Source organism: Nomascus leucogenys, chromosome 17, assembly GCF_006542625.1.
Source record: "Nomascus leucogenys isolate Asia chromosome 17, Asia_NLE_v1, whole genome shotgun sequence".
Classification (NCBI taxonomy): domain Eukaryota; kingdom Metazoa; phylum Chordata; class Mammalia; order Primates; family Hylobatidae; genus Nomascus; species Nomascus leucogenys.
The window spans coordinates 87,607,174-87,635,020 of NC_044397.1; the positions used below are offsets into that span (position 1 = coordinate 87,607,174).

General features: G+C 44.2%; 1 protein-coding gene across 3 annotated transcripts; it reads right to left on the reverse strand.

Moving 5' to 3' along the window:
- Nucleotides 1-1,495: 1,495 nt before the first annotated feature.
- On the reverse strand, nucleotides 1,496-27,802 carry ZNF180 (zinc finger protein 180). 3 transcript variants are annotated; one of them, XM_030796421.1, is made up of 5 exons: nucleotides 27,556-27,802; nucleotides 24,573-24,666; nucleotides 11,314-11,388; nucleotides 4,627-4,753; nucleotides 1,496-3,485 (listed from the first exon to the last, which is right to left on the reverse strand). In XM_030796421.1, exons 1-5 carry the CDS (start codon nucleotides 27,714-27,716, stop codon nucleotides 2,245-2,247), a joined length of 1,698 nt encoding a protein of 565 aa, XP_030652281.1. In that variant the 5' UTR covers nucleotides 27,717-27,802; the 3' UTR covers nucleotides 1,496-2,244. The 3 variants fall into 3 exon arrangements, with proteins under 3 accessions (XP_030652281.1, XP_003277606.3, XP_030652282.1); XM_003277558.4 differs by having other exon boundaries at nucleotides 27,479-27,802; XM_030796422.1 differs by lacking the exon at nucleotides 11,314-11,388 and having other exon boundaries at nucleotides 27,556-27,794.
- Between the last annotated feature and the right edge of the window lie 45 nt (nucleotides 27,803-27,847).

Here is a 27,847-nt window from a genome sequence, read left to right on the forward strand (position 1 = left end):
AGAGACAATCTGGGAGACACAGGAGAGTACCTGAGGGCCTGGAGTAAAGAGTTGGGAGACATGGGGCCAGAGCCCTGTGAGGTCCCTGAGTTTCTGGTTGTTACATGGGTGTCAGGGCCTGACTGTTACAGAAATCCAGGGATGATTGGAGAGTAATTGGGAGACATGAGACTCCCTGAGGGCTGGTGGTGAAGAGATGGGAGACATAGGGGAGCATCCTATGAGGCCTATGAGTGTCTCTGTAATTCTGGGTGTGGCAGGCAGGCTGTCACTGAATATGAAGAATGTTCATGGCTTATATATTTTTTATTTTTACTTTAATTTCTAGGTCTCATCATGGCTCATATATAACACTCAAAAGATCATTAAACCATCTAATCTAATATTCACCCATATCATTTCTTTCTTTACACGACTTGTGAGATAAGTAAGATATCAGTTAAAATTTTCATTTCAGCATTTGTTTTTCTCATATCCCCTTTGTGCTTCTTAAAGATGGGTAAAATAAGACAGACAGACTTGGAACTTTGTTCAACTGTCTTAGGAAAAGACCATTGCATGGGCACAGTCTTTCAACCCTACTGGGCCATGTAAGACTAGGCCTGGAGCCTGGAATACATCCTTCCCAAGAAGATACTTAACCTCTTTCAGATTCATTGAGGGTTCTTCAAAGTGTGGGTCAGTGGTCCCCAAGGGATGCCTGCAGCTTTCAGTATTTCACACTCCATGAAAACATCAGCAACTGTTTTCCCAGACCTGACACTGCCAGGTGTGCAACAATCTCTGGATTAATCCTCATAGAGATGGCTCCATTTAGGGCCATCTCATAGGGATAGAATTTTGCTAAGGATAACCCCATCAGTTACCCTTTAAGTTTTCTTTCCTTTCCCAAGATCAACCTCTATTATCTGGTCTCTCAGTTCAACTTTCAGCTTATTGCCTTTCTGGGATCAGAGGCTTCAATATACGGTAATCCACAGGATTCAAATTCATGATTCAAGGGAAAGGTCAGAAAGACAAGTTAATCAAATCTTAAATATCAAAGAGTAACTAAAACTCATGAAAGCATTCTTGCAAGCATAATTTAGATGCTCAGCACTGAGCCAGGGAAGCACCCTTCTATTCAGAGGACTCTGACATCAGGGAACATATCCCAGAGGAAAGAGACAATACTACATGAGAGGAAGAACAAAAACATGAAAATAGAGTTCCTTAATATTGCTTTGCATATATGAAAATAAGCCCACTTGCCCTCTATACTTCCCACGCATTCTCAGTTCTTCATATGAAACCATTTCTGGCCAAAATTTCTAGTTACCTATTTCCAGGAATCTATTTTATTTTCAATGAGGAACGTTCCTAGGAATCTATGTCCTGAGTAGTAATCTGCTCATGCTATTCCAAACATAAACCTCATTATCCTGAGGGATCTTTGCTATTTGGTTGCTTAGTCTTTCCTAGTCAAAGAAGGAAATCTTTGTATTTCGTTTTTGTTTTTGAATAATTTTTACTCATTATATCATTTATCATAGCATAACAGCATACATTCCAAAAATGAAGGCCCAACATAAACCAAGAAATTGAATAGATACATCCATAATCCCTTTCTATTCTAATCCATACACAAATATTTTATCAGAATGGTTATAGAAGTGAATATTACTTCTATATTCCTTTCCCATATTTTTCACTATATATCATAGACACTTTCCTAAAATTTACAAAATCTTCACATGTAACAACAGCCAGTACTGTAAGGAACAGATTACAAGCTATCTAATTGGAAGATCATGTAGTAAAATGATACACTAAAATATGGTTTTCCAGCCTACGTTCTAAACACTACTGCAACCTTTCAATTTTCTCAATAAGCCCACTAGTGTTAGCATTCCATTTACTCTTTATTGAAAAAGAGGTCTAACACACTGGCAGTTGGCTTTGGCATATGATATTCTCTGATTCAGGTCTGAGTGCTTTCTGCAAGGAAAAGTGCCAGTATTTATTATTTTCATAGGAATATGTCCTAAGAATCTTAAATCTTGTATATGGAATTGCTAGGTTGAGAAGTCATTCATAGATTTTCCCCCTTTCTTTTCCAGAACAAATTTCAGACACATAATTAACAGAGGACTGGAAGTTTTCCCGCATATATTGTTTTTATAGTAGTTCTTCCCATGTACTACCTTAAAATACATTTTTTAAAAGAATGAAATAAAAAGGAATAAATCCCAGGGGATTTACAAACTAGTTACATTCATAGAGTTTCTCTTCAGTATGAGTTGCCTGATGCCTAATAAGTTTATAGCTATTAATGAAAGCTTTTCCACACTGAATACATGTAAAGGGTTTCTCTCCAGTATGAGTTCTTTGATGCACAATAAGTCGAGCACTCAAACTAAATGTTTTTCCACACTGATTACATTCGAACGGTTTCTCTCCAGTATGAGTTCTCTGATGTTGGGTAAGACATGAACTCTGTCTGAAGGACTTCCCACACTGACTGCATTCATAGGGCTTTTCTCCAGTATGAGTTCTCTGATGTACAACAAGAACATAACTCTGGCTGAAGGATTTCCCACACTGATTACATTCATACGGTTTTTCCCCAGTGTGAATTCTCTGATGCATAACAAGGTGAGAACTGCGGTTAAAAGATTTTCCACATTCACTACATTCATACGGTTTCTCTCCAGTGTGAGTTCTTTGATGTGCAACAAGCTGAGAGCTCCAGCTGAAGGATTTCCCACACTGATTACATTCAAAAGGTTTCTCTTCAGAATTATTTCTCATGTTTTGAGTAAGGGAGGAACTCTGAGAGGTTTTACTACATTTATATTGACTCTCTTCAAAAGGAATTCTCTGTTGTTCATTATGGGATATGTTGGGGTTCAAAACTTGCCCATATTCTTTAAAATCAAAGGTTTTTCCTCCTCCATGGATTTTTTCATGTATATATAGGGGTGTACCATGGCAAAAAGACTGAATACTGTCACTAAATCCATAGGATTTATCTTTTGTTTGAGTTCTTGTAAACTGAATAAGGTGAATGCTCTGAGGGGGTTTTCCACATTCATTATTTTCATATAGTGTCTCATTCTCATTAATGTTCTGATGACTGTTTACAGCAGAATTAAGATGCCATTTTTTAGCATGTGATACACGTTTATGAAAATGGTTTCTTATGGGTATAATCGGGGATGAAAATAGACTGGAATTCAGACCACTCTTCTCCCCAGGTTCATCACTTTTGCAGACTCTCTCATGAATAACCGTTTTCCTTTGAGTGAACGCCACTTCCTGCAAAAGTATCTCTTGTTTTTCCTGTTGCTTCTCCAACTGGTCTTTATAATCACCAACTTCTTCACATGAAGATAACCAAGGATCATCCCTTGTAAACCTTTCTATCTTCACTCCATTAGCTGGTTCTTCATCAAAAATCCTCTGCTTTGAAGTTGAATCTTTTTTTCCAACTGCAGTTGCCAAGTCTGAAAGAAAGCAATATAAGACATCTTAGCCAAAAAAATATTAGAGCTGGAAAAATGCAATAAAGCTAACAAGAAAGTATGAAAAATATATATGGATTTGTTTTCAAATACTGACCGATAACCTAGGTTGAAAAAGCAAAAGGGTGAGATAAAACATTAAGTACAGAACTACCACAGCCCAATATTACAACAGAGCATTAAAATGGAACTACTGTAATCTTGGTTTAATCTTAGCCTGAATAAATAAGACTCTGGATGTCAAATACCTGCATATTCCAAAATAAGATCATCTACATAGAACCTACAGAATTGCAACCCAATTTTGCAATATGTAAAGAATAGAGAGTCTTTTCCACTCTTTAGTGCTACACAGGTATTCACTAAGAGATTAGTGTCTACATATCTAGGAATTTCTGAAGGCTTAAAACTTGCTAAATACTCTACTCTGTGTCAGTTAGACATGAGGAAACTACGTTTGTGAACAAAAGAAAAGGAATGGGGCATTATTATCCAGTTCCCTAAATACCTTAGGAGCTAATAGAGCCCCACGAATTTCTGTGATTCCAACTGAGAGAGACTAGAAGTTTGCTCCTAGTAGCCTGGGTGGCTACTAAGTCAAGCAATAGACAGTATATATGGAAAAAGTGGTCATATATACAGTCCACCAGGAGGTGGGAAATGAAGAAAAATGTGGCATCTTCTATGGGGATTTTTTCAAATGAACCTTCTACACCTGTAATGACCCCTATGTGTCTGGTTCTCACTTGAACACATGTATTGGAAAATTCTTTTTATATTCTTTCCCTTGCTCCAACTAGGAGATTGTATCTGGTTCAAAAAGCTGATAAGGAAAGATATAGGAATTTGAGTGTTCAAAGCTGGGGACAAAAGAAAATTACTGCAGAATCTAGTCCCAGCCTTTGGTCTTTAGGAACATGAAGACTGAAAATCTCAAGCCCAAGAATCTGCACTGTTTCTACTCTACAAACTAAAATTAATCTTCACTGGGGGGTAAAGAGCACAAACACAATCTATATGCAGCCAAAATCATTCTGGCTGCTGAATTTCACAGTTCTTAATCAATCGGAATGTGAAATCATTTCAGTAGATGGATCTTCATTAAAAAGGAGTGTATTCTTACCCCAGGAGACTAGGTCCCTGTCGTTCTCCAGGATCACATCTCTGTCCAGGGTCCTCTGAGCAGGGTTCCAAGTACCCTCTTCCTCCTGTGTGAAGTCCACAGTCACAATTTTGAAGTTCACTCCTTCCTAAAAAAGGACACACATTCCTGCTCAGCTGGGCATCATTTCCTTCCAAAGTTCATGGAGGAGGAAAAGTCTGACAGATGGAAAAAGGAAAATCTGGTGACCTGGGAGTTGTCCTGAAATTGTCAGTGCCCAAAAGATTCCAGTCAAGATGTACAGGTGCCCTCTGGGTGAGCTCTTTGGGTTTTGGATGCTAGACCTGTTTTTACAACTCCAAAGAGGAACACCAGATAAGGACTGATATAAACTATTTTATCTTGTCTGCCTTAAAAAGGGTGCTTATTCTGACTTTTGCACTGGTGAATACAGAATTCCCACTTAGGAATTCCCTCCAAATTCCCAAGAAACTAATGAAACAGGGGTGGTTGATTTTTTTTCTGTCAAAGGCCAGACAGTAAATATTTTACACTTTGCCAGCCATACACTCTCTATCACACTACTCAACTCTGCTGCTATAGCAAGAAATTAGCCACAGAAAATACATAAACAAATGGGTGTGGCTACATTACAATAGATCTTTATTTACAAAAACAGCCACAGGCTGTACTTTGCTAATGCATGAGACAGAAAATGAAATGTGGACCTCAATGAAAAGCAGTACGTATAGGTGAAGAACACTGGATGTAGAAGATAAAAAGACTTGGCTTTCTCACCTATAAAGGGCATATATCTGCTTAAGAAATACATCTAATCTGACAATCTGTCCTTTTTTTTTTTTTTGAGACAGGGCCTCATTCTGTTGCCCAGGCTGGAGTACAGTGGCATAATCATGGCTCACTGCAGCCTCCATCTTCTGGGCTCAAGTGATCCTCCCACCTAGTCTCCCAAGTAGCTGGGACTACAGGTGTGCATCACCGTGCCTGGCTAATTTTTAAAATTTTGTAGAGACAGACCCTCATTATATTGCCTAGGCTGGTCTCAGACTCCTGTATTCAAGGAATCTTCCCATCTCAGACTCCCACAGTGCTGGAATTACAGGGATGAGCCACCACATCGGACCCAATTGTCTTTTAGTGGTGAGTTTACTCCATTTCTATTTATTAGGCCTAATAATACCTAAATCATTGGGTTGAATGAATAATTACGATGATCTATGAAAAGCCACTATCAGAGTTTACTGATGAAACAACAAAGGCCAGCAATTACAGGCTGAGTATCCCATAGCCAAAATACTTCGGACTGGAAGAATTTTGGATTTCAGATTTTGAAATATTTGCATTTACATGATGAGATGCCTTGAAGATGGGATCCAAGTCTAAACACAAATTCATTTATGTTTCATATACACCTGAAACATATAGCCTAATGGTAATTTTATGCAATTTAAAAAAAATTTTTGTGTATGAAACAGTTTTGACTGTTTTGACTGTGACTGGTCACATGAGGTCAAGTGTAGAATTTTCTACTTGTGGCATTATGTCGGGGCTCCAGAACCTTCAAATTTTGGACAATTTCAGATTTTTGGATTAGGTGTGCTTAGCTTGTACTGTTATGATTAGTAGGTCTCAGGATACTGAAAGATTAACTGAGAGCCAAAGTGACCTTTGTTCTGAACACTCAGTCTTCAAATAACAGTTCTGTTTCTATCCATATCCAGCTGCATAGCAGAGCCTTTTAGGAGGCATTCACTGTTATTACTGCCATATAAATGGGGTCTCTTGGGCTGCCTCCTCTAAGCAGGAAAGGGCCTGTGCTTAAGATAACTGGGCAGGAATTTTAATCCAAAAAAGAAGTCCGTCCGTCCATCCGTCCGTCCTTCCTTCCTTCCCTCCCTCCTTCTTTCTTTTCTTTTCTTTTCTTCCCTCTGTGGCCCAGGCTGGAATCTAGTCGGCTCGCTGCGCACTCCCTGCCTCCGGCTCCCGTGATTCTCCTACCCCTGCCTGCGGGCTGCCTGGGATTGCCGGCGTGCGCCACCACCACTGCCTGCTTTTTCTCCTTTGGCTGGAGGCGCGGTTTTGCCATGCTGGCCAGGCTGGTCTCCAGCTCCTGACCCCAAGTGCTCTGCCCGCCTCGGCCTCCCAAGGTGCTGGGACTACAGACGGAGTCTCGCTCACTCGGTGCTCGGTGTTGCCCGGGCTGGAGTGCGGTGGCATGGTCTTGGCTCGCTGCAGCCTCCGCCTCCCAGCCGCCTGCCTTGGCCTCCCAGGGTGCTGGGATTGCAGCCCCTGCCTAGCCGCCACCCCGTCTGGGAGGTGGGGAGCGTCTCTGCCCGGCCACCCCATCTGGGAAGTGAGGAGCGCCTCTGCCCGGCCACCCATCATCTGGGAAGTGAGGAGCGCCTCTGCCCGGCCACCCATCGTCTGGGAAGTGAGGAGCGCCTCTGCCCGGCCACCCATCGTCTGGGAAGTGAGGAGCACCTCTGCCCGGCCACCCATCGTCTGGGAAGTGAGGAGCGCCTCTGCCCGGCCGCCCCGTCTGGGAAGTGAGGAGCGCCTCTGCCCGGCCGCCCCGTCTGGGAAGAAGTGAGGAGCGCCTCTGCCCGGCCACCCATCATCTGGGAAGTGAGGAGCGCCTCTGCCTGGCCACCCATCGTCTGGGAAGTGAGGAGCGCCTCTGCCCGGCCACCCATCATCTGGGAAGTGAGGAGCGCCTCTGCCCGGCCACCCATCGTCTGGGAAGTGAGGAGCGCCTCTGCCCGGCCACCCATCGTCTGGGAAGTGAGGAGCGCCTCTGCCCAGCCGCCCCGTCTGGGAAGTGAGGAGCGCCTCTGCCCGGCCGCCCCGTCTGGGAGGAAGTGAGGAGCGCCTCTGCCCGGCCGCCCCGTCTGGGAAGAAGTGAGGAGCGCCTCTGCCTGGCCGCCCCCTCTGGGAAGAAGTGAGGAGCGCCTCTGCCTGGCTGCCCCGTCTGGGAAGAAGTGAGGAGCACCTCTGCCCGGCCGCCCCATCTGGGAGGTCTACCATGGAGGCCAGAAGCAATGTGGGGGCTGGACGTGGTGGCTCACGCCTGTAGTCCCAGCACTCTGGGAGGCCGAGGCGAGTTGATCACTTCATGCTAGGAGTTCGAGATCAGCCTGGCCAACATGGCGAAACATATGAAAAATACAACAGACAAACCAACCAACCAACCCAGTGACAACAAAACAGGTCTACCCTGGAGTCATACTCTAATTTTTTCTATTTTCCTCCCTTTCTGATCCTTTATCCCACTTTCTTTTTCTTCCTCTTCCTTCTCCTTCTTCTTTGTCAAATAGAGGATTGAGTTATTATCATTGATCCATATAAAGTCCCTCTCTCATTTATTTTCTTTAATTCCCACTCCCCATTTCTATTCCCCGTCTTCCCATGTGCAACCTTCCTAATATGTTTGATACACATCTTTTTGTTTGTATGTATTTTTAGAAAATGTTTATTGTTTTGTGTGCAAAAATTAATAATAAAAGAAAACTTCTAGGAACTTAAGAAAAAAAAAAAAAAGAAGTGCTAAAGGTGATCTGTCCTTACCCAGGCACAGCAAAGGCAAGGGGAAGTCAAATGCCTCTTGCCACTAAAGGCTCTTTAAATAGACCAGGCATTCTTGAGCTGCAGTTCATGAATAGGATACAGGGTCCTGAATACCATGAAAACACATGCAAAATACTGCTGTATATGCCTCTAAGTTTGAGCCTAAAAATTTCACTGAAACCTCAAATGTTTTCATGATTAGCCCAACGTGAAATTCAAAAAATAACTTGCCAACTGCCACCTATATTTAACATTAATTTTTAAGGTATTGTCTTTCAATCTGTAATGCATGCTTCTTTTTAATAAACACTCTCCCTTTCTGTTTAATATAGGTCTCTTTAGTATAAAGCTTGTTCACCTGTCAAACAGATAATACTAAACTAAATTAGCACCCCCACTCCACTCCCAACTATATAGTCTCAAAGTTCCATTATTTGCATAATGGTCATCTCTGTCACTAGGCCATGATCCATGAAGGCAGGGACAAGGTATTTACAGTTTGCAAATGTAACTCCAATGTTTAGCATAGTGTTTATATATAGTAGATATTACATTTATATTTAACAAATTATTTCAGTAAGTGAATGTACACGATCAATAAACATTCTAAGATATCAAAATAACCCTCACCCAAATTGATTTAAGTCATCTCCCCTCACCTGAATCTCACAAGCTGTACCACATACCCATTTGAAAAGGCCCCTCAGTGTGTAGATACTAGCTTTTCTGGACTTCTATCCCACTTATTCTATTCTTCTCACTTCTGCCAAATTCCTCATGCCTGAAAACTCCTTCCCAAAATCTTCAACTGCCCTTGAAACTCATCTTTTGTAACAATAAAATAGGACAGGTGTGGTGGCTCATGCCTATAACCCCAGCACTTTGGGAGACCAAGGTGGATGGATCATTTCAGCCCAGGAGTTCAAGACCAGCCTGGGCAACATGGTGAAACCCTGTCTCTACTAAAAACACAAAAAGTTAGCCAGGCGTGCTGGTGCATGCCCATAGTCCCAGCTACTCAGAGGCTGAGGTTTGGAGAATCACCTGAGCCTGGGAAGTCAAGGCTGCAGTGAGCCGTGATCACACCACTGCACTCCAGCCTGGATGACTGGAGTGAGACCCTGTCTCAAAATAATAATAATAATAAAATACTGTAGTTTCAATATCCCTCACCAAACATTCCCTATACATCCCTGTGTTAATAGAGACTTATACTTCCTGCTGACAACTTCCCTCCTCCTCAGTCCTCAGAGGCTAAGAAGGCTCATACTCTCCCATCCTAGATCTCAGCATCAAAGAAGGAGTGCATGTCCTCCCAGTTACTCTGAAACTCATGCCGTTTACCTCACTTCTTGGAGCTCTGTCCTACCCACCTCCTGAACACCACCCCCACCCCCATTCACTGAAGATTCATACTTGGGATTTATCCTCTAATAAAAAACTTGTACTGTCTTGTCTCAGATTGTCTGTAGCATCCACTTGTATAGTCAGCTGATGAGAAAATCAAAATAACTGACTTGAATGAAGCACTTATGAGTTTGCATGAAGCACCACCATGGTGTCAGGCATTGTGCTAACATGTCACATGGATTATTCATTTAATTCTCACAGGGCTCCTGTGAGAAAACACTATTAGCAGTACTATTTTTTTCTTATGAAGACCAAGGGAGTCAGAGAAATTAAGACATATGCCTAAGGTTAGTAGTAGAGGGATACAACCTCAAGCTTGCACATTGATGACTGTGTTCTCAGTCATCAATTCATATGGCTAACCCAAGTCTCATATCCTGAAGCTGCTCTTCATCAGCTCACTCTTCGGGGGACACCCCAGACCTTGAAATTGTCATAAAACACTCCACCTTTTGACTCACAAATACAAAACTGCCCACGTTTCACTACAATGTCAGATTGCTCCACTGCACTGGCTCAATTTTCTCCCTTTACTCTTGTTCCTTGAAAGTTCAGGGCCATTATGCTACTGAAATGTCTACAGTTACCACTACCAGCCTATATTCTTTTTCATTTCTACTTAGTGGGCTCTTTATCCCTTCCGTATTAATTACTCAATTTAAGGTCCATGGATCATTCTTTTTAATCTCTCTACTTGACATATTTTTAAATTCTCTTTCAAGTATTCCCTTGACCTTTGGAGTGTCCACTCCATAGGAAGTGGACCTGGCAAATTACAAAAACTAAATGAATCTGAATGTCAATCTGCTATCTGTGGAAAGTGGGCTACAAATTGCCACTGCAGGGAAAAATACACAAAAACAGCAGGATAGAGTATTATAAATTAATGGCCACTATCTCTGAATGAACCTTTCAGATTGACCAGCAATCCTATTACATTTACTGGAGCAGCCTGTTTCCTCTCATAATCCAAAATTGCTATTTTAAGCCTTCTCTACCCTTGTGAGAGATCATGCTCATCTGATTTTTCACAGTGAAAAATCAACCTTTAAAATAATTCCCTCAACCTCACTGTTCCTATATAAATCCTTCTCCTCTGAATTAATTTCTCTGGTGCTAACCAAGGACTCTGCTTATAGTTTCTCTCTTGTCACCTGATGAATAACTTTTTTTCCTCTACTAACTCCTTCCTATAATCATTTAAACTGAATTGAATCTTTTAAATCCCTTTAAAAAAAACCCTCAATCTCAAAAGTCCTTGAAGTTTTCACTTTCTTCTACCTTTCACACAATAACCAAACTTCTTGAAAAAGTTGTCCACTCTTATCTCCATTTCCTCACTTTCTTTTTTTTTGAAATGGAGTCTCGCTCTGTCACCCAGGCTGGAGTGCAGTGGCGCAAACACAGCTCACTGCAAGCTCCACCTCCCAGGTTCACGCCATTCTCCTGCCTCAGCCTCCTGAGTAGCTGGGACTACAGGCACCCGCCACCATGCCTGGCTAAATTTTTTGTATTTTTTTAGTAGAGACGGGGTTTCACCATGTTAGCCAGGATGGTCTCGATCTCCTCACCTCATGATCCACCTGCCTCAGCCTCCCAAAGTGCTGGGATTACAGGGATGAGCCACTGTGCCCAGCCTATTTCCTCACTTTCTACTCACTTCCCAGCCACGCACATTTCTCAGTGTAAAGACAGAGGCCTTGCCCAACCTACCTTAGATGGGATGGTCAGAGACCCAGTGTCTTCTCCCTCAACTTTGATGATAATCTCTTGAGGAAGGAAAGAATCCTGAAACGGCAAAACAGATGAGAAAAAGGAAAATAATCAGGGAGCTAAGTGGCAGCTCAAATCTCCTCCTGTCAGTAGGCTAAGATTTGACATACCACCTATTTTAATGCATCCCTCCCAACATACTTCTCCTCTTTCCTCCCAGTAGTAAGCTCAGCTAACCATGTGGAGAGAGAGAGGAGATACCTGGAGGAGCACCAAGGCCCACAGAGACCTGGGCCTTGTGGGTCTTCTGGGCCAGCCCAGTTGCAGCTAAATACAGCTGACTGAGTGATCCAAGACACTAAGGAGCACTAAGACACTAAGAACTGTCCAGTGGGACCTGCCAAAATTCCTGGGTCACAAAATTATAAGCAAATAAAATGGAATACAGCATGACCTGTGGGCGGCAAGCCACCCAAGTGCCAAGGCAAGAGACGAGGACAAGAGCTGTTCCAGTATAGTAAAATATAAAACAAGAATAGTTATACCAGATATAGATCTTAGATGTGATTATATATGAATATCATTAATCATTAGTTTGTAGCAATTACTCTTTCTTCCAATATTATAATAATCCTCACTCTATAATCATAACCTAGGAAAAACCAGGCCATACAGAGATAGGAGCTGAGGGGACACAGTGAGGTGTGACCAGAAGACAGGAGTGCGAGCCTTCTGTTATGCCCAGACAGGGCCACCAGAGGGCTCCTTGGTTTAGCAGTAACACCAGCGTCTGGGAAGACACCCATTGCCAGGCGGACCGTGGTCTAGCGGTAGCGTAAGTGTCAAGGAAAAACACCCACTACTAGTCTCCCTTTCCCTGGGGGAGTTTAGAGAAGACTCTACTCCACCTGTTGTGGAGGGCCTGACATTAGTCAGGCTCACCTGCAGTTATCCGGAGGCCTGTCTCCCTGTGATGCTGTGCTTCAGTGGTGATGCTCCCGGTCCGCCTTCATGTTCCATCCTGTACACCTGGCTCTGCCTTCTATTAGATAGCAGTAGCAAATTAGTGAAAGTGCTAAAAGTCTCTAATAATGGTGTAAGTTGTTTCTCTCTGTCTCCTCTCTCTCTCTGCCTCAGCTGCCAGGCACTGAAGGGCCCCCTGTCCAGTGGACACGTGACCCATGTGGCCTTACCTATCATTGGAGATGACTCACTCTCCTTATCCTGCCCCTTTGTCTTGTATCCAATAAATATCAGTGCAGCCTGGCATTTGGGGCCACTACCGGTCTCCATGACTTGGTGGTAGTGGTCCCCCGCACCCAGCTGCCTTTTCTTTTATCTCTTTGTCTTGTGTCTTTATTTCTACAATCTCTCATCTCCGCACATGGGGAGAGACCCACCGACCCTGTGGAGCTGGTCCCTACAATGACCAATGCCAGAATCATAAAGAAAAAGATCAACAGATGAATTTCATAAGATGTTTAGCAGGCCAGGTGCGGTGGCTCACACCTGTAATCCCAACACTTTGGAAGGCTGAGGCAGGGAGTTCACTTGAGGTCAGGAGTTTGAGACCAGCCTGGCCAACATGGTGAAACCCGTCTCTACTAAATATACAAAAACTAGCCGGGCATGGTGACACACACTTGTAGTCCCAGCTACTTGGGAGGCTGAGGCAGGAGAATCACTTGAATACAGGAGGCAGAGGTTGCAGTGAGCCAAGATCATGCCACTGTACTCCAGCCTAGGCAACAGAGCAAGACTCCATCTCAAAAAAAAGAAAAGTTTAGCAAAAGGTGCCACATGATCAATAAGAATCTATACTACTAAGACTTCTTCCAAATCAGTAAAAGGTAGCCTCAACAGAAAAACAAAGAAAAGTGCACATGCAACTATGAAAAAACTGCTGTGAATATACAAACAGATGCTCACCTCTTTACATCAAAATCAAACATCTATTTCTTTTTTTTTTTTTTATACTTTAGGTTTTAGGGTACATGTGCACAATGTGCAGGTTTGTTACATATGTATCCATGTGCCACGTTGGTGTGCTGCACCCATTAACTCGTCATTTAGCATTAGGTATATCTCCTAATGCTGTCCCTCCCCCACCCCACAACAGTCCCCGGATTGTGATGTTCCCCTTCCTGTGTCCATGAGTTCTCATTGTTCAATTCCCACCTATGAGTGAGAACATGCGGTGTTTGGTTTTTTGTCCTTGAGACAGTTTACTGAGAATGATATTTTCCAGTTTCATCCATGTCCCTACAAAGGACATGAACTCATCATTTTTTATGGCTGCGTAGTATTCCATGGTGTATATGTGCCACATTTTCTTAATCCAGTCTATCGTTGTTGGACATTTGGGTTGGTTCCAAGTCTTTGCTATTGTGAATAGTGCCGCAATAAACATACGTATGCATGTGTCTTTATAGCAGCACGATTTATAGTCCTTTGGGTATATACCCAGTAATGGGATGGCTGGGTCAAATGGTATTTCTAGTTCTAGATCCCTGAGGAATCGCCACACTGACTTCCACAATGGTTGAACTAGTTTACAGTCCCACCAACAGTATAAAAGTGTTCCTATTTCTCTACATCCTCTCTAGCACCTGTTGTTTCCTGACTTTTTAATGATGGCCATTCTAACTGGTGTGAGATGGTATCTCACTGTGGTTTTGATTTGCATTTCTCTGATGGCCAGTGATGATAAGCATTTTTTCATGTGTTTTTTGGCTGCATAGATGTCTTCTTTTGAGAAGTGTCTGTTCATATCCTTCGCCCACTTTTTGATGGGGTTGTTTTTTTCTTGTAAATTTGTTTGAGTTCATTGTAGATTCTGGATATTAGCCATTTGTCAGATGAGTAGGTTGCAAAAATTTTCTCCCATTCTGTAGGTTGCCTGTTCACTCTGATGGTAGTTTCTTTTGCTGTGCAGAAGCTCTTTAGTTTAATGAGATCCCATTTGTCAATTTTGGCTTTTGTTGCCATTGCTTTTGGTGTTTTAGACATGAAGTCCTTGCCCACGGCTATGTCCTGAATGGTATTGCCTAAATTTTCTTGTAGGATTTTAATGGTTTTAGGTCTAACATTTAAGTCTTTAATCCATCTTGAATTAATTTTTGTATAAGGTGTAAGGAAGGGATCCAGTTTCAGCTTTCTACATATGGCTAGCCAGTTTTCCCAGCACCATTTATTAAATAGGGAATCCTTATCTGTAGATATTAGAGACCATAAGTTCACATGGATACCTCCAATTACAATTCAATAACACATTTTATTCTATCTAGCTTTTCTCCTTTCTTTATGTATACTTTCTTTCTCTGGCTCCCATTTTCCTCTTTATATTTACTTATTTGCTCAAGCCCTGTACATAACCAACATCCTGACCATATCGAGTGTTTTTGTGACAGTCACAGTCATTAGTCTGTTGCTAATGACTCCGGCTCTGGCAGCCCACTGGCCAAGAGCTTCATATATTCTTAGAAGAAGTATAAATTGACACAACCCTCCTGTATTGGCTATATATTAAATATCTGTATTTACAAATAATGCTTTATTTTGAAATCCTTAAAGATTCACAAGAAGTAGCAAAAATAGAGCCACACTCAGCTTTCCCTGGTAATATCATATATAACCACAGTACATTGTCAAAACCAGGACACTGAAATTTTGGTACAATATTATTAATTCATGTACAGAGTTTATTCCATTTTTATGTACATTCTTTTATTTTTGTTTTTTAAAGGCAATATTTTTGAAAGTGTAATGTAACATCCATTAAGTCTACTTGTAAGCACTTATCCTTAGGAAATAACATAAAGTACCTCAGGATGCATGTACAAGAAATCTCATTAGCAAGTTACATTATCATAGCAAGATGGGAAGGGAGATTAAATGTCCACTAGGAAGTGCCTGGTTAAATAAATTATGCTTTATTCAGATGACTGAATACCATTTAGCAGCCAAGAGAAGAAGAAATAAATTTGCATGTGCTGATACATATAAATAATAGAAAAATGTCTATAATATATTGCTGAGTGAAAAAATTAAGAACATTACACAGAAGATGAATAGATTTCTATAAAATATAAATATGCACGGAAAAATCTGGAAAGGTGTTCTCAAAAGCATTAAAAGGAGTTATTCTTTGAAGGGGTAGAACTGAGGAGCAGGTTCACTGTCTCTCTTTTAATGCTGCATCCATGTTTTTCAAAAGCACTTATTTTAATTAAATATTTGGAAACCAGGAAAGGTGCTTCTCTCTTTAAAAATCACCCTGAAACAACACAATTCCTTTGTAGTGTCCTCAGGTTTTTTCCTACAGGATATAATAATTCAGTCTGTTAAATGATAGCCCATTCAAGGATACTTTACTCCTCCTCATATCAAACACTGAAAAGCAACTACTGCTAATTTTTGATAACTCATTTCTTTAGAAGCCATTGGATCAAAAACTAAAAGAAAATAAAAGTGGCCAGGTGTAGCAGCTCATACCTGTAATCACAGTGCTTTGGGAGGCTGAGGTGGGAGGATCACTTGAGCCCAGGCATTCGAGACCAGCCTCTGCAACACAGTGAGGCTCCCCTGTCTATACAAAATATATAAAATAGGCTGGGCATGGTGGCTCACACCTGTAATTCTAGCACTTTGGGAGGCCAAGGTGGGCAGATTGCCTGAGCTCAGGAGTTCGAGACCAGCCTGGTCAACATGGCAAAACCCCATCTCTACTAAAAATACAAAAAAAAAACAAATTAGCTAGGTATGGTATACCTGTAGTCCCAGCTACTTGGGAGGCTAAGGCATAAGAATCATCTGAACCCGGGAGTCAGAGTTTGCAGTGAGCTGAGACCATGCCACTTCACTCCAGCCTGGGCGACAGAGTGAGACTCCATCTCAAAAAAATAATAAATAAATAAATAAATAAATAAATAAGCCAGGCATGGTGGTACGTGCCTACAGTCCCAGCTACTTGGGAGGCAAAGGTGGGAGGATCACTTGATGCTGAGAGGCCAAGGTATAAGTGTGTCAATTTTTTCTCCTTATCTATCTGAAAATATTTTACTATTACAGTAGGAATAGTTATTAAAAATGGCTAGCATTAATGTATTTAAAGGTAGGAAAGGATTCTCCAAACCTGAAAACACCACTGTATATTTACTGGGTAGATTGTGAGGTTCACAATAAGTATCAAAGAGCCAGAGCTGCTGCAATGTAAAGAAGGCCCAATGTGAAAGCCAAGAGGTTGTGTTGCTTGCATTACTACCACACATACTACAACAGTTACACTACCTTTTTATTTTTTGTAGAAGACAGGGTCTCGTCATGTTGCCCAGACTGGTGTCAAACTGCTGGTCTCAGCGCCATGACAGTTTTGTCAGGAAGTTACCCTATATGGTCTAAAAAGGAGAGGAACCCTCAGTTCTAGGAATTGCCCACCCCATTCCTGGAAAACTCATGAATAATCCACCCCTTGTTTAGCAGAAAATCAAGAAATAACCATAAAAATGGGCAACCAGAAGCCCCTGGGGCTGCTCTGCCTATGGAGTAGCCATTCCTTATTCCTTTACTTCTTTATGTGTTTGTTTTTGTTTTTGTTTTGAGACAGAGTCTCGCGCTGTCCCCAGGCTGGAGTGCAGTGGCGCGATCTCAGCTCACTGCAACCTCCGCCTCCTGGGTTCAAGTGACTCTCCTGCCTCAGCCTCCTGAGTAGCTGGGACTACAGGCGTACATCACCACGCCCAGCTAATTTTTGTATTTTTAGTAGAGATGGGGTTTCACCATGTTGGCCAGGATGGTCTTGATCTCTTGACCTTGTGATCTGCCCACCTTGGCCTCCCAAAGTGCTGGGATTACAGGCGTGAGCCACCATGCCCAGCCTACTTTTTAAAATAAACTTGCCTGAAAGAAAAGAAAGAAAAGAAAAGAAGAGAAGAGAACAAGGAAGAGAGAGAGAGAAAGAGAGAAAGAAATAAAGAGGAAAAGAAAAGAAAGAAAGAAAGAGAGAGAGAAAGACAGGAAAGAAAGAGGGAAAAGAAAGAAAGAAAAAAGAAAAGAAAGAGAAAGAAAAGAAAAGAAAGAAAGAGGAAAGAAAGAGGGAAAAGAAAGAAAAAAGAAAAGAAAGAGAAAGAAAGAAAGACAGGAAAGAAAGAGGGAAGGGAAGGGAAAGAAAGAGGGAAGGGAAGGGAAAGAAAGGGTAGGAAAGGGAAGGGAAAAAGGAAAGAAATAGGAGAAGGAAGGGAGGGAGGGAGGGAGGAAGGAAGGAAGGAAGGAAGGGAGGGAGGGAGGAAGGAAGGAAGGACAGAAAAAGAGAAAAGAAAAGACAATACAAAAAAAACTACTGGTCTTAAGCGATCCTCTCGCCTCAGCCTCCCAAAGTGGGATTACAGGCGTGAGCCACCACAACTGGCCTAAACTGCCTTGAAATTGCTGCATAAACATTACAAAATAGCCCAAAATACCAGAAAACAAAAATAAAACTCACAATGCCAAAAAATAGCCACAACCAAACTACAGATGGTACAAGGGAGCCACAAGTTTTGACCCCAAACTGTTAATAGATTCAATCTTATCTGGCCTGAAAGAAAAATTCCATTCCTGATACACACCCGTGACAAACACATCTTTTCTTAAAAAATGCCTGGGAAATGAGAAAAGTTACTCAAGAAAGGAAAATTCGTAAACGCTAACCTGTATTTTAAGTTATTACAGACTCCTTCAGCTAATATCACACTCTGTCAGTTAATTTTTTTTTAAAGAAAAAGCTAATATCAGTTAAGAAATAATACCAAGAAATGGACAACTTCATGTTTTTCTCAGCAGGTACTTGGCAGAAACAAAATTCCAAAATGTTACTATCTGCCATAACTGCTGAAACTATTTTATTTGGAGAATATGGTTGCACCTCCTCTTGAATGAAAACTGTCCTTAGCACCTTTTTGTTTAAAAGTTTTCACAAGAAAACAAAAGAAAGCTCATCTTTCCTCAAGGTAGACTCTGGATGAAATGTCCTTCCTTGCCCTGACCCCAGCAGTCAACTCTATCACTTTACCCTGCTTTCATATCTTCACATCACATATATTCTTCTACCTTTGGCTTTTTATTTAACTCTTCCACTAGAGTGAGTTTCATAAGAGCTGAGATCTTGTCTGTCCTGTTTACCGTGGCTCCACCGTGCTTAGATCACTACTGACACATAGTAGGCTCTTCATAAATGTATGCTGACTATAAACAGCCACTAGGAGAAGGGACATGGAATGTGCTACCTGTAACTTTGCATTTGTCCCTGGGGTTCCTGGAGGCACTAAAGCAAAGCTGAGCTCAAGCCCCTCCCTTGGTTAGAGGAAACCTTTGTTAGGTGCCTTTTCTTCGCAGAAAATTCAAAGTGTCAGTATCCAGAACCTGCTCCCAACTTACTCTTACAAACTAAATGCTCAGAAACAAGCTTGCAACAAATGCATGTGAGCCCGTGCATGCATGCACACCCACACACCCTGACTTCTTCCCTAGGTCCTACTCACTTTGGATTACTGACCATTTTAGGAATATCTCCTGAATTTACATCTTAGCTTCCTCAGTTTCCTTCAGATAATGTCAATGTAATCTATCATTTGCCTAGTATTTTTAGTAATACGTAGAGTACTTCAACACAGAATTTCCATCTCACAAAATCATCTAAACTTTTTTTTTTTTTTCTTTAAGAGCTAGGGTCTCATTTTGTTGCCTAAGCTGGAGTGCAGTGGCACCATCATAGCCTACTATAGTCTTGAACTCCTGGACTCAAGCTATCCTACTGCCTCAGCCTCCCAAGAAGGTGGGACTACAGAGGCACGCCACCACAGCTGGCTAATTTTTTTGTTTTTATTTTTTGTAGAGGTGGGAGTGTCACTATGTTGCTCAGGCTGGTCTTGAACTCCTGGCCTCAAGTGATCCTGCCATGCTGGCCCCCCAAAGTGCTGGGATTACAGGTGTGAGCCACTTTACCTGGCCTCAACTTTTTTTTGAAGAAAAGAGTAATATGTCTATTTCACCAGTGCAGAAATTAATGGTAATACGGTTTAGTAAGCTCATTTAAGTCCACTGATTGCCTGACACAAACTCTTCTGCTTTCCATTGTCTTACCGAAGTCTGTCTAATCACCCAAGGCCCAGATCAAATGCCACCTCCTCCGTGAAGCATTCCCAGATAGCAGAAAGCTTCAACTCTTCTTTTCTCAGGACTTCTTAGCTTTGCTGGCCCTTTACTATACCAGTAAAATTATTCTCTTCATATTACTACTATTTCTATATACCTCTCCCCTGGGTCCTGGGTTCTATATTAGAAAGCACTGTATATTTTTTATCTTTGTATTCTCCTCAGTATTGAGTAGGAGCACAATAAAAGTTCTCTGCATTTGACAAGACTACAGACACGTGCAGAGTTTGGGACATCGGAATAGAATTAAAAACCTTTACTCTACTTTCTGTATGCTCTGGAGCATCTTTAAATTACCCTCTTGTTCAACAGTCACCTCTCTACGTCATAAAGGAGCATTTCCCTTTTTCTTTGCAGACTTTACAAAATGGAAACAGGAATTAGACTGTTGACTTGCACAGAGAAAAGGGTTGTGGGCAGGGGATAATAACTGTTCCTTCTGTAACACAGGTGGGACCCCATGGGACCCAAAGCAGGGGGAAAGAGACAAGCAGAGCTATCACGGAGTGACCTGTCCACTTCATAGTGAGACAGTGGTCAAATCAGACCTGGGGCTAGGGCTATTTGCTCACCTATAAATAGAGATGACCAAATATTCCTTTCCCAATCTGAGGCATTCTTGGGGCAATAAAATGAAGTTTCTAATCAAATCACAGAAGTATTACTGGACTCAATTCTCAGAGCTTTGCTTTGGGGGTCTACTGGCAGGAAACCCTCTATATCTGTGAGGACATTTAGAAAACACAAGGCGTCACACAGGCAGACTTCTTGGTGTGTTTCCATCTCTTCCTGCCCTGGGAGCTGGAAGGTGGAGCTCACCTTCCAGGTTCCCTTCCCTGATTTTCTCAGAAATCATCCGATAAGAGGATCCCTTTAGTCCTCTTGCACAAGAAAATTCCCTCTCTGGCCCCACCTTATCATCCATGAATAATTCTCACAGTCCTGAAATATACAGAATAGACCATCCACATAGGGCCACCAACAACCTGCACAACTTCGAATGTTGAGAATGATAGTGGATGGGTGAGATTCTACCACCTACTTGGCAGCAGTTTTGGTCTCAGTCCCTGAAGGCAGGTAGGGTTCAGAGTTGGCTCAAGGCCTTCGCTGGATCAGCTGCTACTTCCCTGTGTATGAGCCACTAAAATCTCTAAGGTGATGCCCCAATACCCAGATGGTTTCTTCCTAGATCGGCTCACTGGACTCACGGCCTTCGTTCAAAGCAAAGACTTTGGCTCCCCTGATTTTTCTCTCCCTTCCAGGGTTCTAATATCCTTCAGGTCCAAATCAAGTACTTGTTCATCTTCTGATAATAATTAAAATTAACTAGAGGACATTCAGAGTTGAGAAGCGTGGTAGCCAGACTCTGAGATGGCGCCCAAAGACCCTTACTACCTAATATTCATGCCTTTGTGTAGTCCTTGCCCAATGGTACCAAGGTGGGTCTGTGTGACCAACAGAATATGGAAGAAGTGATGGTGTGTCACTTCTGAAATCAGATGATAAAAGACATTGTGGCTTCATCTTGACTGTGTGCAGCTAAGTGCTCTTGCTCTCTCTCCCTCTCTCACTGAGATCATTTGCTCTGGCAGAAACCCACTGCTATGCTGTGAAGAGCCCTGGAAAGAGGCCTCTCTGGTGTACAGCACCTCTTGCCAACAGCCATCTGAGTGAGTTTGCAACAATATCCTCCCACCTAGTCAAGCCTTCAGAAGTCAGCAGCCCAGACAACAACTTGCCTGCAACCTCATCAGGGACCCTGAGCACCAGAAACAACCAGTTAAGCTGACCTGGATTCCTGACCCTCAGAAATTGTGTGACAAAATAAACACTGGCTATTTTAAGATGCAAAATTTTGGGGTATGTAATAACAGATAACTAATACAACAAAGAGGACGTTTTTGCTTTCCCTGTGTAGCCTTGGAAAGTATAAGAAGCGCATTTCTGGTTGTGAGAACTAAGTCGTGCAGGGCAGTGCTGTCTGCCTCATCTTTCCCCACAGTGCTTTGCACAGGGCCTTACACTGGTTAGGCAGTCAATAAATATGTGACCAAAGCCATATAATGAACAGACTTCTAATTCAGCTCACAAAAAAGAAAATGGTAAAAGGACCATTAAGAGTCCCAGCAAACACCTAGTGCCTCGCTTAAATTAGAACACCAATGGCCACATCAAAACACGTTCTACCAGCCAGGCACTGCGGCTCACCCTGTAATCCCAGCACTTTGGGAGGCCAAGGTGGGAGGATGGCGTGATCCCAGGAGTTCGAGACCAGCCTGAGCAACACAGCGAGACCCTGTCTCTACAAAAAAAATAAAAAAATTAGCTGGGCATGGTGGTGTGCACCTGTAGTCCCACATACTCAGGAGGTTGAGGTGGGAGGATCACTTGAGCGCAGAAATTGCAGGCTGCAGTGATCTATGTTGGTGTGCCATGTACTCCAGACTGGGTGACAGAGTGAGACCCTGTCTCTCAAAAAACAACAACAAAATAACAAAAACCCACACATTTTACCTGTAGTTTTGATTAAGATATAAATGTAAACTTATATTTGCTTAACTCTTTCTAAAACAATTGCACATGTATCCATGGAATCCCATACAAAACATTTATATCAATGCTATTTGTAACAGCAAAAAAATTTAACACTAAAGAGCCATTAACAATAAACCCATAAAACCTGTAACATATTTAGAAGGTGAAATGTGGGCACCAGGTATGCGTAGTGGTATTAGGATGTCACTGCTCCCAGCCCTCCATGGACAGACAGGGAATCTGTGTGCACACATACCCACACAGATACAGGCACACATCTCTATATATTTCTAGATTAATGTGTACTGAAAACCATGAGCCCAAAATAAAACCTCCAGTTCCCACTGCACACCAGAGTCCACTCAAATGTTCTTTCTTGCCATATCTGTACCTCCCTGAGTTGATGGCAAGGCGCCTGGCTCCAGTCCCTTATTACATACACGTACTTATGATTTAGCCCCCGTAGGTAGCTCCTCTCCCATTTCCACAATGACGCCCTCTCCCTATGGATGCTCTGCCCTGGGCTCTGCCAAGGGGACCTCCTCACCCTGCTTAGGCTTTGGCTCCCCGGGCTAGGCTGCCCCATCTCTCAGACTCACTCCTCTGCCACTTGGACTTGGACAGCCCACGTCAGGCCACCCCACTGTGTCGGTACCCTCCACATGCTGCTGGGCTCTGACACCCCTGCAGGCCACCCTCATGCATGATACCCTCAACATGCTCATGCTGTCATGCCACACCAGGCTGCACCTGACCCCCAACACAGGTGCACATCTCACCCCACTCTGGCTCCAACACCCCATCTACCATGGACACCTACTCACTGCACTTGGGCTCCAACTGCCCCCAATGAAGCACCCCCTCTCTGGATGCCTTGCTCACCTGCTCTGACCCCGTCACCCCACACCAGATCTCCATCTATGGACACTGGCCTCACTCACTTGGGCTCTGACACCCACAATGGGCTGCCCCACGTGTACAAGCGACTTCTTCATTCCACTTGGGCTCTGACTATGCTGGGATGTCATCCTGTGCAGATGCACTCCTCGCCCTGCTTGGTCACTGACACCCTGCACATGGACACTCTCTTCACAGCAGGCAGCCCCGACAACTGTAGGTGCCCACTAGCACTGCCCCACCTCACGGCTTCAGGGCTGACTTGTTCAGGAAGAGAAAGGAGAAGCTCTAATGTTACGGTTTTAAGAAATTAAGAGTTTTCAAAGAATATTTGTGGTAGGAAATGTTCCAAATTGTTAACTTTTTTTTTAGAGACAGAGTCTCACTCTGTTGTCCAGGCTGGAGTGCAGTGACACAATCATAGCTTACTACATCCTAGACCTCCTGGGCTCAGGCGATCCTCCCACCTCACCCACCCAAGTATCTGGGACTATAGGTGGGCACCACTATCCTGGCTAATTTTTAAAAATTTTTATAGAGACAGGGTCTCACTATGTTGCCCAGGCTGGTCCTGTACTCCCGGCCTCAAGCAATCCTCCCACCTCAGCCTCCAAAAGGGATTATAGGTGTGAACCACTGTGCTTGGCGAATTGTTAATATTTTTACCTTAAAGTGCACTGTACAAAAATATGAAAATACAAGCCAGGTGTGGTAGCTTATATCTGTAATCCTAGCACTTTGGGAGGTTGAGGTAGGAGGATGGCTTGAAGCCAGGAGTTCAAGACCAGCCTGGAAAACATAGTGAGATATCGTTTCTACAAGAAATTTTTAAAATACACACAAAAAAAATATTAGCCAGGCTTGGTGGTGCCCACCTGTAGTCCCAGCTATTCAGGAGGCTGAAGCAGGAGGATGGCTTGAGCCCAGGAGTTTGAGGCTGCAGTGAGCTAGGATTGTGTCATTGCACTCCAACCTGGACGAGAGAGCAAGACCCTGCCTCAAAAAAAAAAAAAAAAAAAGAAGAAGAAAGAAAAGAAAAAGAAAATACAGATAAATAAATGATAAAGTCACTTATAAAGTAACTACAGATAATGTTTGTTAACTGATTTCTATATTTAGTCTTCTAACATATTTTCTATATACCCAAAAACTGTATCCCTTTTTAAAAGGTGATGATTTCTAAGTGCGATTTACTTAACATAGGTAATAAATAAGTTTTTCTGTCATTAAATTTGCATTATCATATCAGTTTCAATGGCTACAGTGTATTCTATTTCATGGTCTTATCGTAATTCATTCAGCTATCCTCTTGCATCGCACATTTAGTATATTTCCAATTGTTCATTCTCAAAAAAAGCTGTGAATTGCTGGCCAAAACGGAATCAGTATTTTAAGGGCTTTTGATTCAGGATGCCAAATTCCTTCCAGAAAGAGTTATCTGGGCTAAAAAGGTGAGGCAACTAGCAGGGAGATTCATAAAATATATAGTGTTAGAAGCCTGATGGCCATGAGGGCCCCAAACCCCCTAAAAGGCTGCAAAGAGAGTCAGGGAGGAGCCACAGCCTCCCAAGCCCAGAGGGTCAGGCTGCAGACAGACCCAAGCTCTGGGTCTCTCTGGGAAAGGTGGCTCCACTCACCTGTGCACAGGCCTTCGGGGGCTCTGGGGGCTTCTCATCCTGCTCTTCCATGCTCTCCTCCAGGCACAGCAGGGTGCTGAGGTCCTGAGCTGCACTGAGAGAAGCCCCAAGTACAGCATGAAGACGCAGGTCTGCTGGAACTGCTGGGCCGCCACCCCCATTAGCCCCTGCTCCCAGGATGCAGGATGCATTCCCATAGCAAATGCACTTCTGGAGGTTCCTGCCAGCTTCCTGCCCAAATACCTGTGTATGTACTGAGAGTCCCTCAGTCCCTGTCCCAGGCCAAGCTTCTACAGCTCCAACCTGGTTCCTCCACTATCTTGGGCCCATGGACTATCTACCTGCAAGCCCAGCTTATGCCCAACATGGCCTTCTGCCCACCACCAAAGTCTGCAGCACCAGTCCATCCCTCTCCTATTCCACTGGGCCCTGGGATCCCCACAAATACCAGGCATATCGAGGACCCCCTGGTGTTCACCCCATCCTACCCCTACCAACCTCAATCTACAGCCCCAAACCAGCACTTCTTCCTAGGGCCAGAATCACACTCACTGCCTAACTGCATGAAGCTGGTGACACAGTTCCACTGCTCCCAGGAACTGATTCAACAACTAAGACTGATCCTACCCTTCCATCAGCCAGGCCTGTCCCTCCAGCAACCCAGTGCAGAGGGCCACCTACTTCCTGCTCAAGTAGCCAAGCATATATGCACAGAGCTCAGCTGTACCCACATCCTGTTCCCTCCACACTTCTGGGGTCCACTGGCTCCTACTTGAACAGTGCCAGCCAGATTCCCACCCTAACACCTTCCTAGGCCCTGAATTTGTAGCTCTAAACCAGTCCCTCCACCAACTTGGGTTTACTCAGGCCTGAAACTACAACAAGGCCTGCACAGGACTGGGGGCCTCCAACAGACAACAGCACAAGCCAGACAAAAGCAGCCCTACCTAGGTTCTAAATACATGTCTCAGAAGCTCAGGTGCCTCTGTACCAACTAGGTGTTTTTGGATCCAAGGCTAGAGCGGCCCCTGGCAAATCCTACCCTAGGCACCCCACTCCCTGCACCCCATCTCTCCTACATACTCTCTCCCCTGCTCCCACCATATTCTCACGCAGCATAGTGTAGGTTCACAATGCAGCTGTTTCCTGAAATTGCACTCAAACTGTTTCCTCCACCTTACTCCACAGCCCCCTGCTTGAGGCACACCTGCCCAGATTCTGACCAAACATCTTTCAGGGCACCTGTGGCTCAGGAAGCTCCTGTCTCTCCACCAACCTGGGCACCATCAGGCTGTGATCAGGATTCCAATCACACAAAGACCCCAGCACCCTCTGTCTAAAACTCATCTCCGGCCTCCTGTTTCCCAACCAAACACCGGTGTGTGCATAAGAGGTGCCTGACACAGTCCCGCCCCCCTGCAACTGCTCCCTCCACACACCTGGGCATCCTCAGGCAGAACCAGGGTCCTAGGACTGCCCATGCCCAAATGCCAGCAAATGTGCAGAGTGCTGCTGGAGCAGCCCAGTGCCTCCTAAGACCAGATCCCAACTGGAGCCCCCAGGCCTCTATTCCACAGCCACTGCACATGGGCCACCCACCTAGGCTCCCTCCTCCTACTGACACAGCCACAGAGCAGGTTCGTGCTCACAATCTGCATCCAGGACCTGGCTCCTCTGCCAGTCTGGGGGCACACCCTGCTCCTGAGACAAGAATCTACATCCCTCACCCTGTGTCTCAACCTGCCCGGGGCATCTCAGGCACCCACAGCCTCTGTGTGGATTCTGGGGTCAACTGCCCCACTATTTGCCTGCAGCCAGGACACTACAACAACTAAACAGTAGCTTGAGCATACAGCTCCACAATCAGCCCCAGGACTTGGGCACTCGCCAGCGTGGGGGTTCTCAAGCCCACGATACAGCAGCTCAATGGGAACTCGGCCCTTTGGCCTTCTCTTGCCCAAACATGAGGGCCTGGGTGTCGTGCAGTCAGCTCTTCCCAGGACTAAATCTGCAGCACACTCTGTCCCTCTACTAACCTGCACATTCTCACGCCTGCAAATAGCGTACCCAAGTAAAGGTCTCAGCAACACCTGCTTCATAACGATGCTGGCAACATACTGCTTCCTCCCCAGCTACCAATTTGATGGCAGCTGTTGCAGCTCTGTCCTTCCTGGACTCAAATTCTGTATCTCCAACCCGGAGTCTCTGCCCATCTTGAATGCCCTAGAGCTCTACACTATCCTACATAGGTCCCTACTATCAGTTCAAGGTTCTGTTTTCCATTCAGACACCCCCAGGACGTGCAGGGGACCCTCTGCCCAGAACCTGTTTCTAGGCCCTGATACCCTCCTTCAGCCTGGGAGTTTGCTGCCCATGGGTGATTCCCACCAAGGGTTCACTAGCAACACTGCCTCTTCTGGGACAAGAATCTACAACTCCAATCTGGTCTCTCCACCAACCACAGCGTCCCCAGACCTTGGAGAAGCGCGTTGTCTGCTCCAGGAGCCCAGAGCCACCTGCTCGGAATCTTACCTACAACCTTTTGCTTCCTACCCAAATACCTGATCAAGAGCAAAGGGACAGTGGCACAGCCCCTCTTCTCCAGAAACCACAATCTGCAATGGAGCACTCCATCAAACCGGCCATCCTCAGGCCTCCACTAAATAAGCCTGGCATTGGAGGAGGGGAGTTCTCAAGATGTCCCCTTACATCAATGCATGTGCCCTGTGTTCCAGCAACCTGGGCATCCTCAGGCCCCAGACAAGAGCACCACCTGACCAAGCACCCGCGCATGCACGCAGAGGACAGTCGCGGAATATACAGCTGTATCAGTAACTCCATCAACCCCGATGACCCGAGGCTAAAGCGCCACCCGCACAGATACCAGGTCTCCCCACTACACTCACCACCGCTTCCAGCTTCCCGCGTAGACCCTGCGCATGCGCGCTTCGGACACCAAGCACTGCCCCACGCCCCTACCAACCTGAGCGTCCGCTGGCCCGCAGCCCAGGCTGGGCCTGTCACCGCTTCAGTGCCTGGCACGGCTCTGCGGCAGGACGAACTCGGGTTAAGCAACCCACTGCCCGATTCTACAACACGGCCGACTCGGGTTAAGCTAGTTCGGTCCCCTCTCCTAGTCAGCATTCGCAAGGCTGCTGGGGGTTAACTCTAAAGGGCCGAGCTGCTCGGAGACAGCAAGCGTCCGCGCGCGGGACAATGGCTGCGCTTGTTGCCGAACCCGGAAGTGCACTTGGGCTCGGAGAGCCAGAACTACA

Bases quoted from the DNA above. Each gene is read 5' to 3' on its own strand.
- ZNF180 (XM_030796421.1), bottom strand. From the start codon at position 27,716: ATGCTGACTAGGAGAGGGGACCGAACTAGCTTAACCCGAGTCGGCCGT. The intron at 24,667-27,555 runs GTTGGTAGGGGC...GGCTTCTCTCAG, and splicing joins GCGGGCCAGCGGACGCTCAG to TGCAGCTCAGGACCTCAGCA. The intron at 3,486-4,626 runs GTAAGAATACAC...GCTTTCTTTCAG, and splicing joins CAGGGACCTAGTCTCCTGGG to ACTTGGCAACTGCAGTTGGA.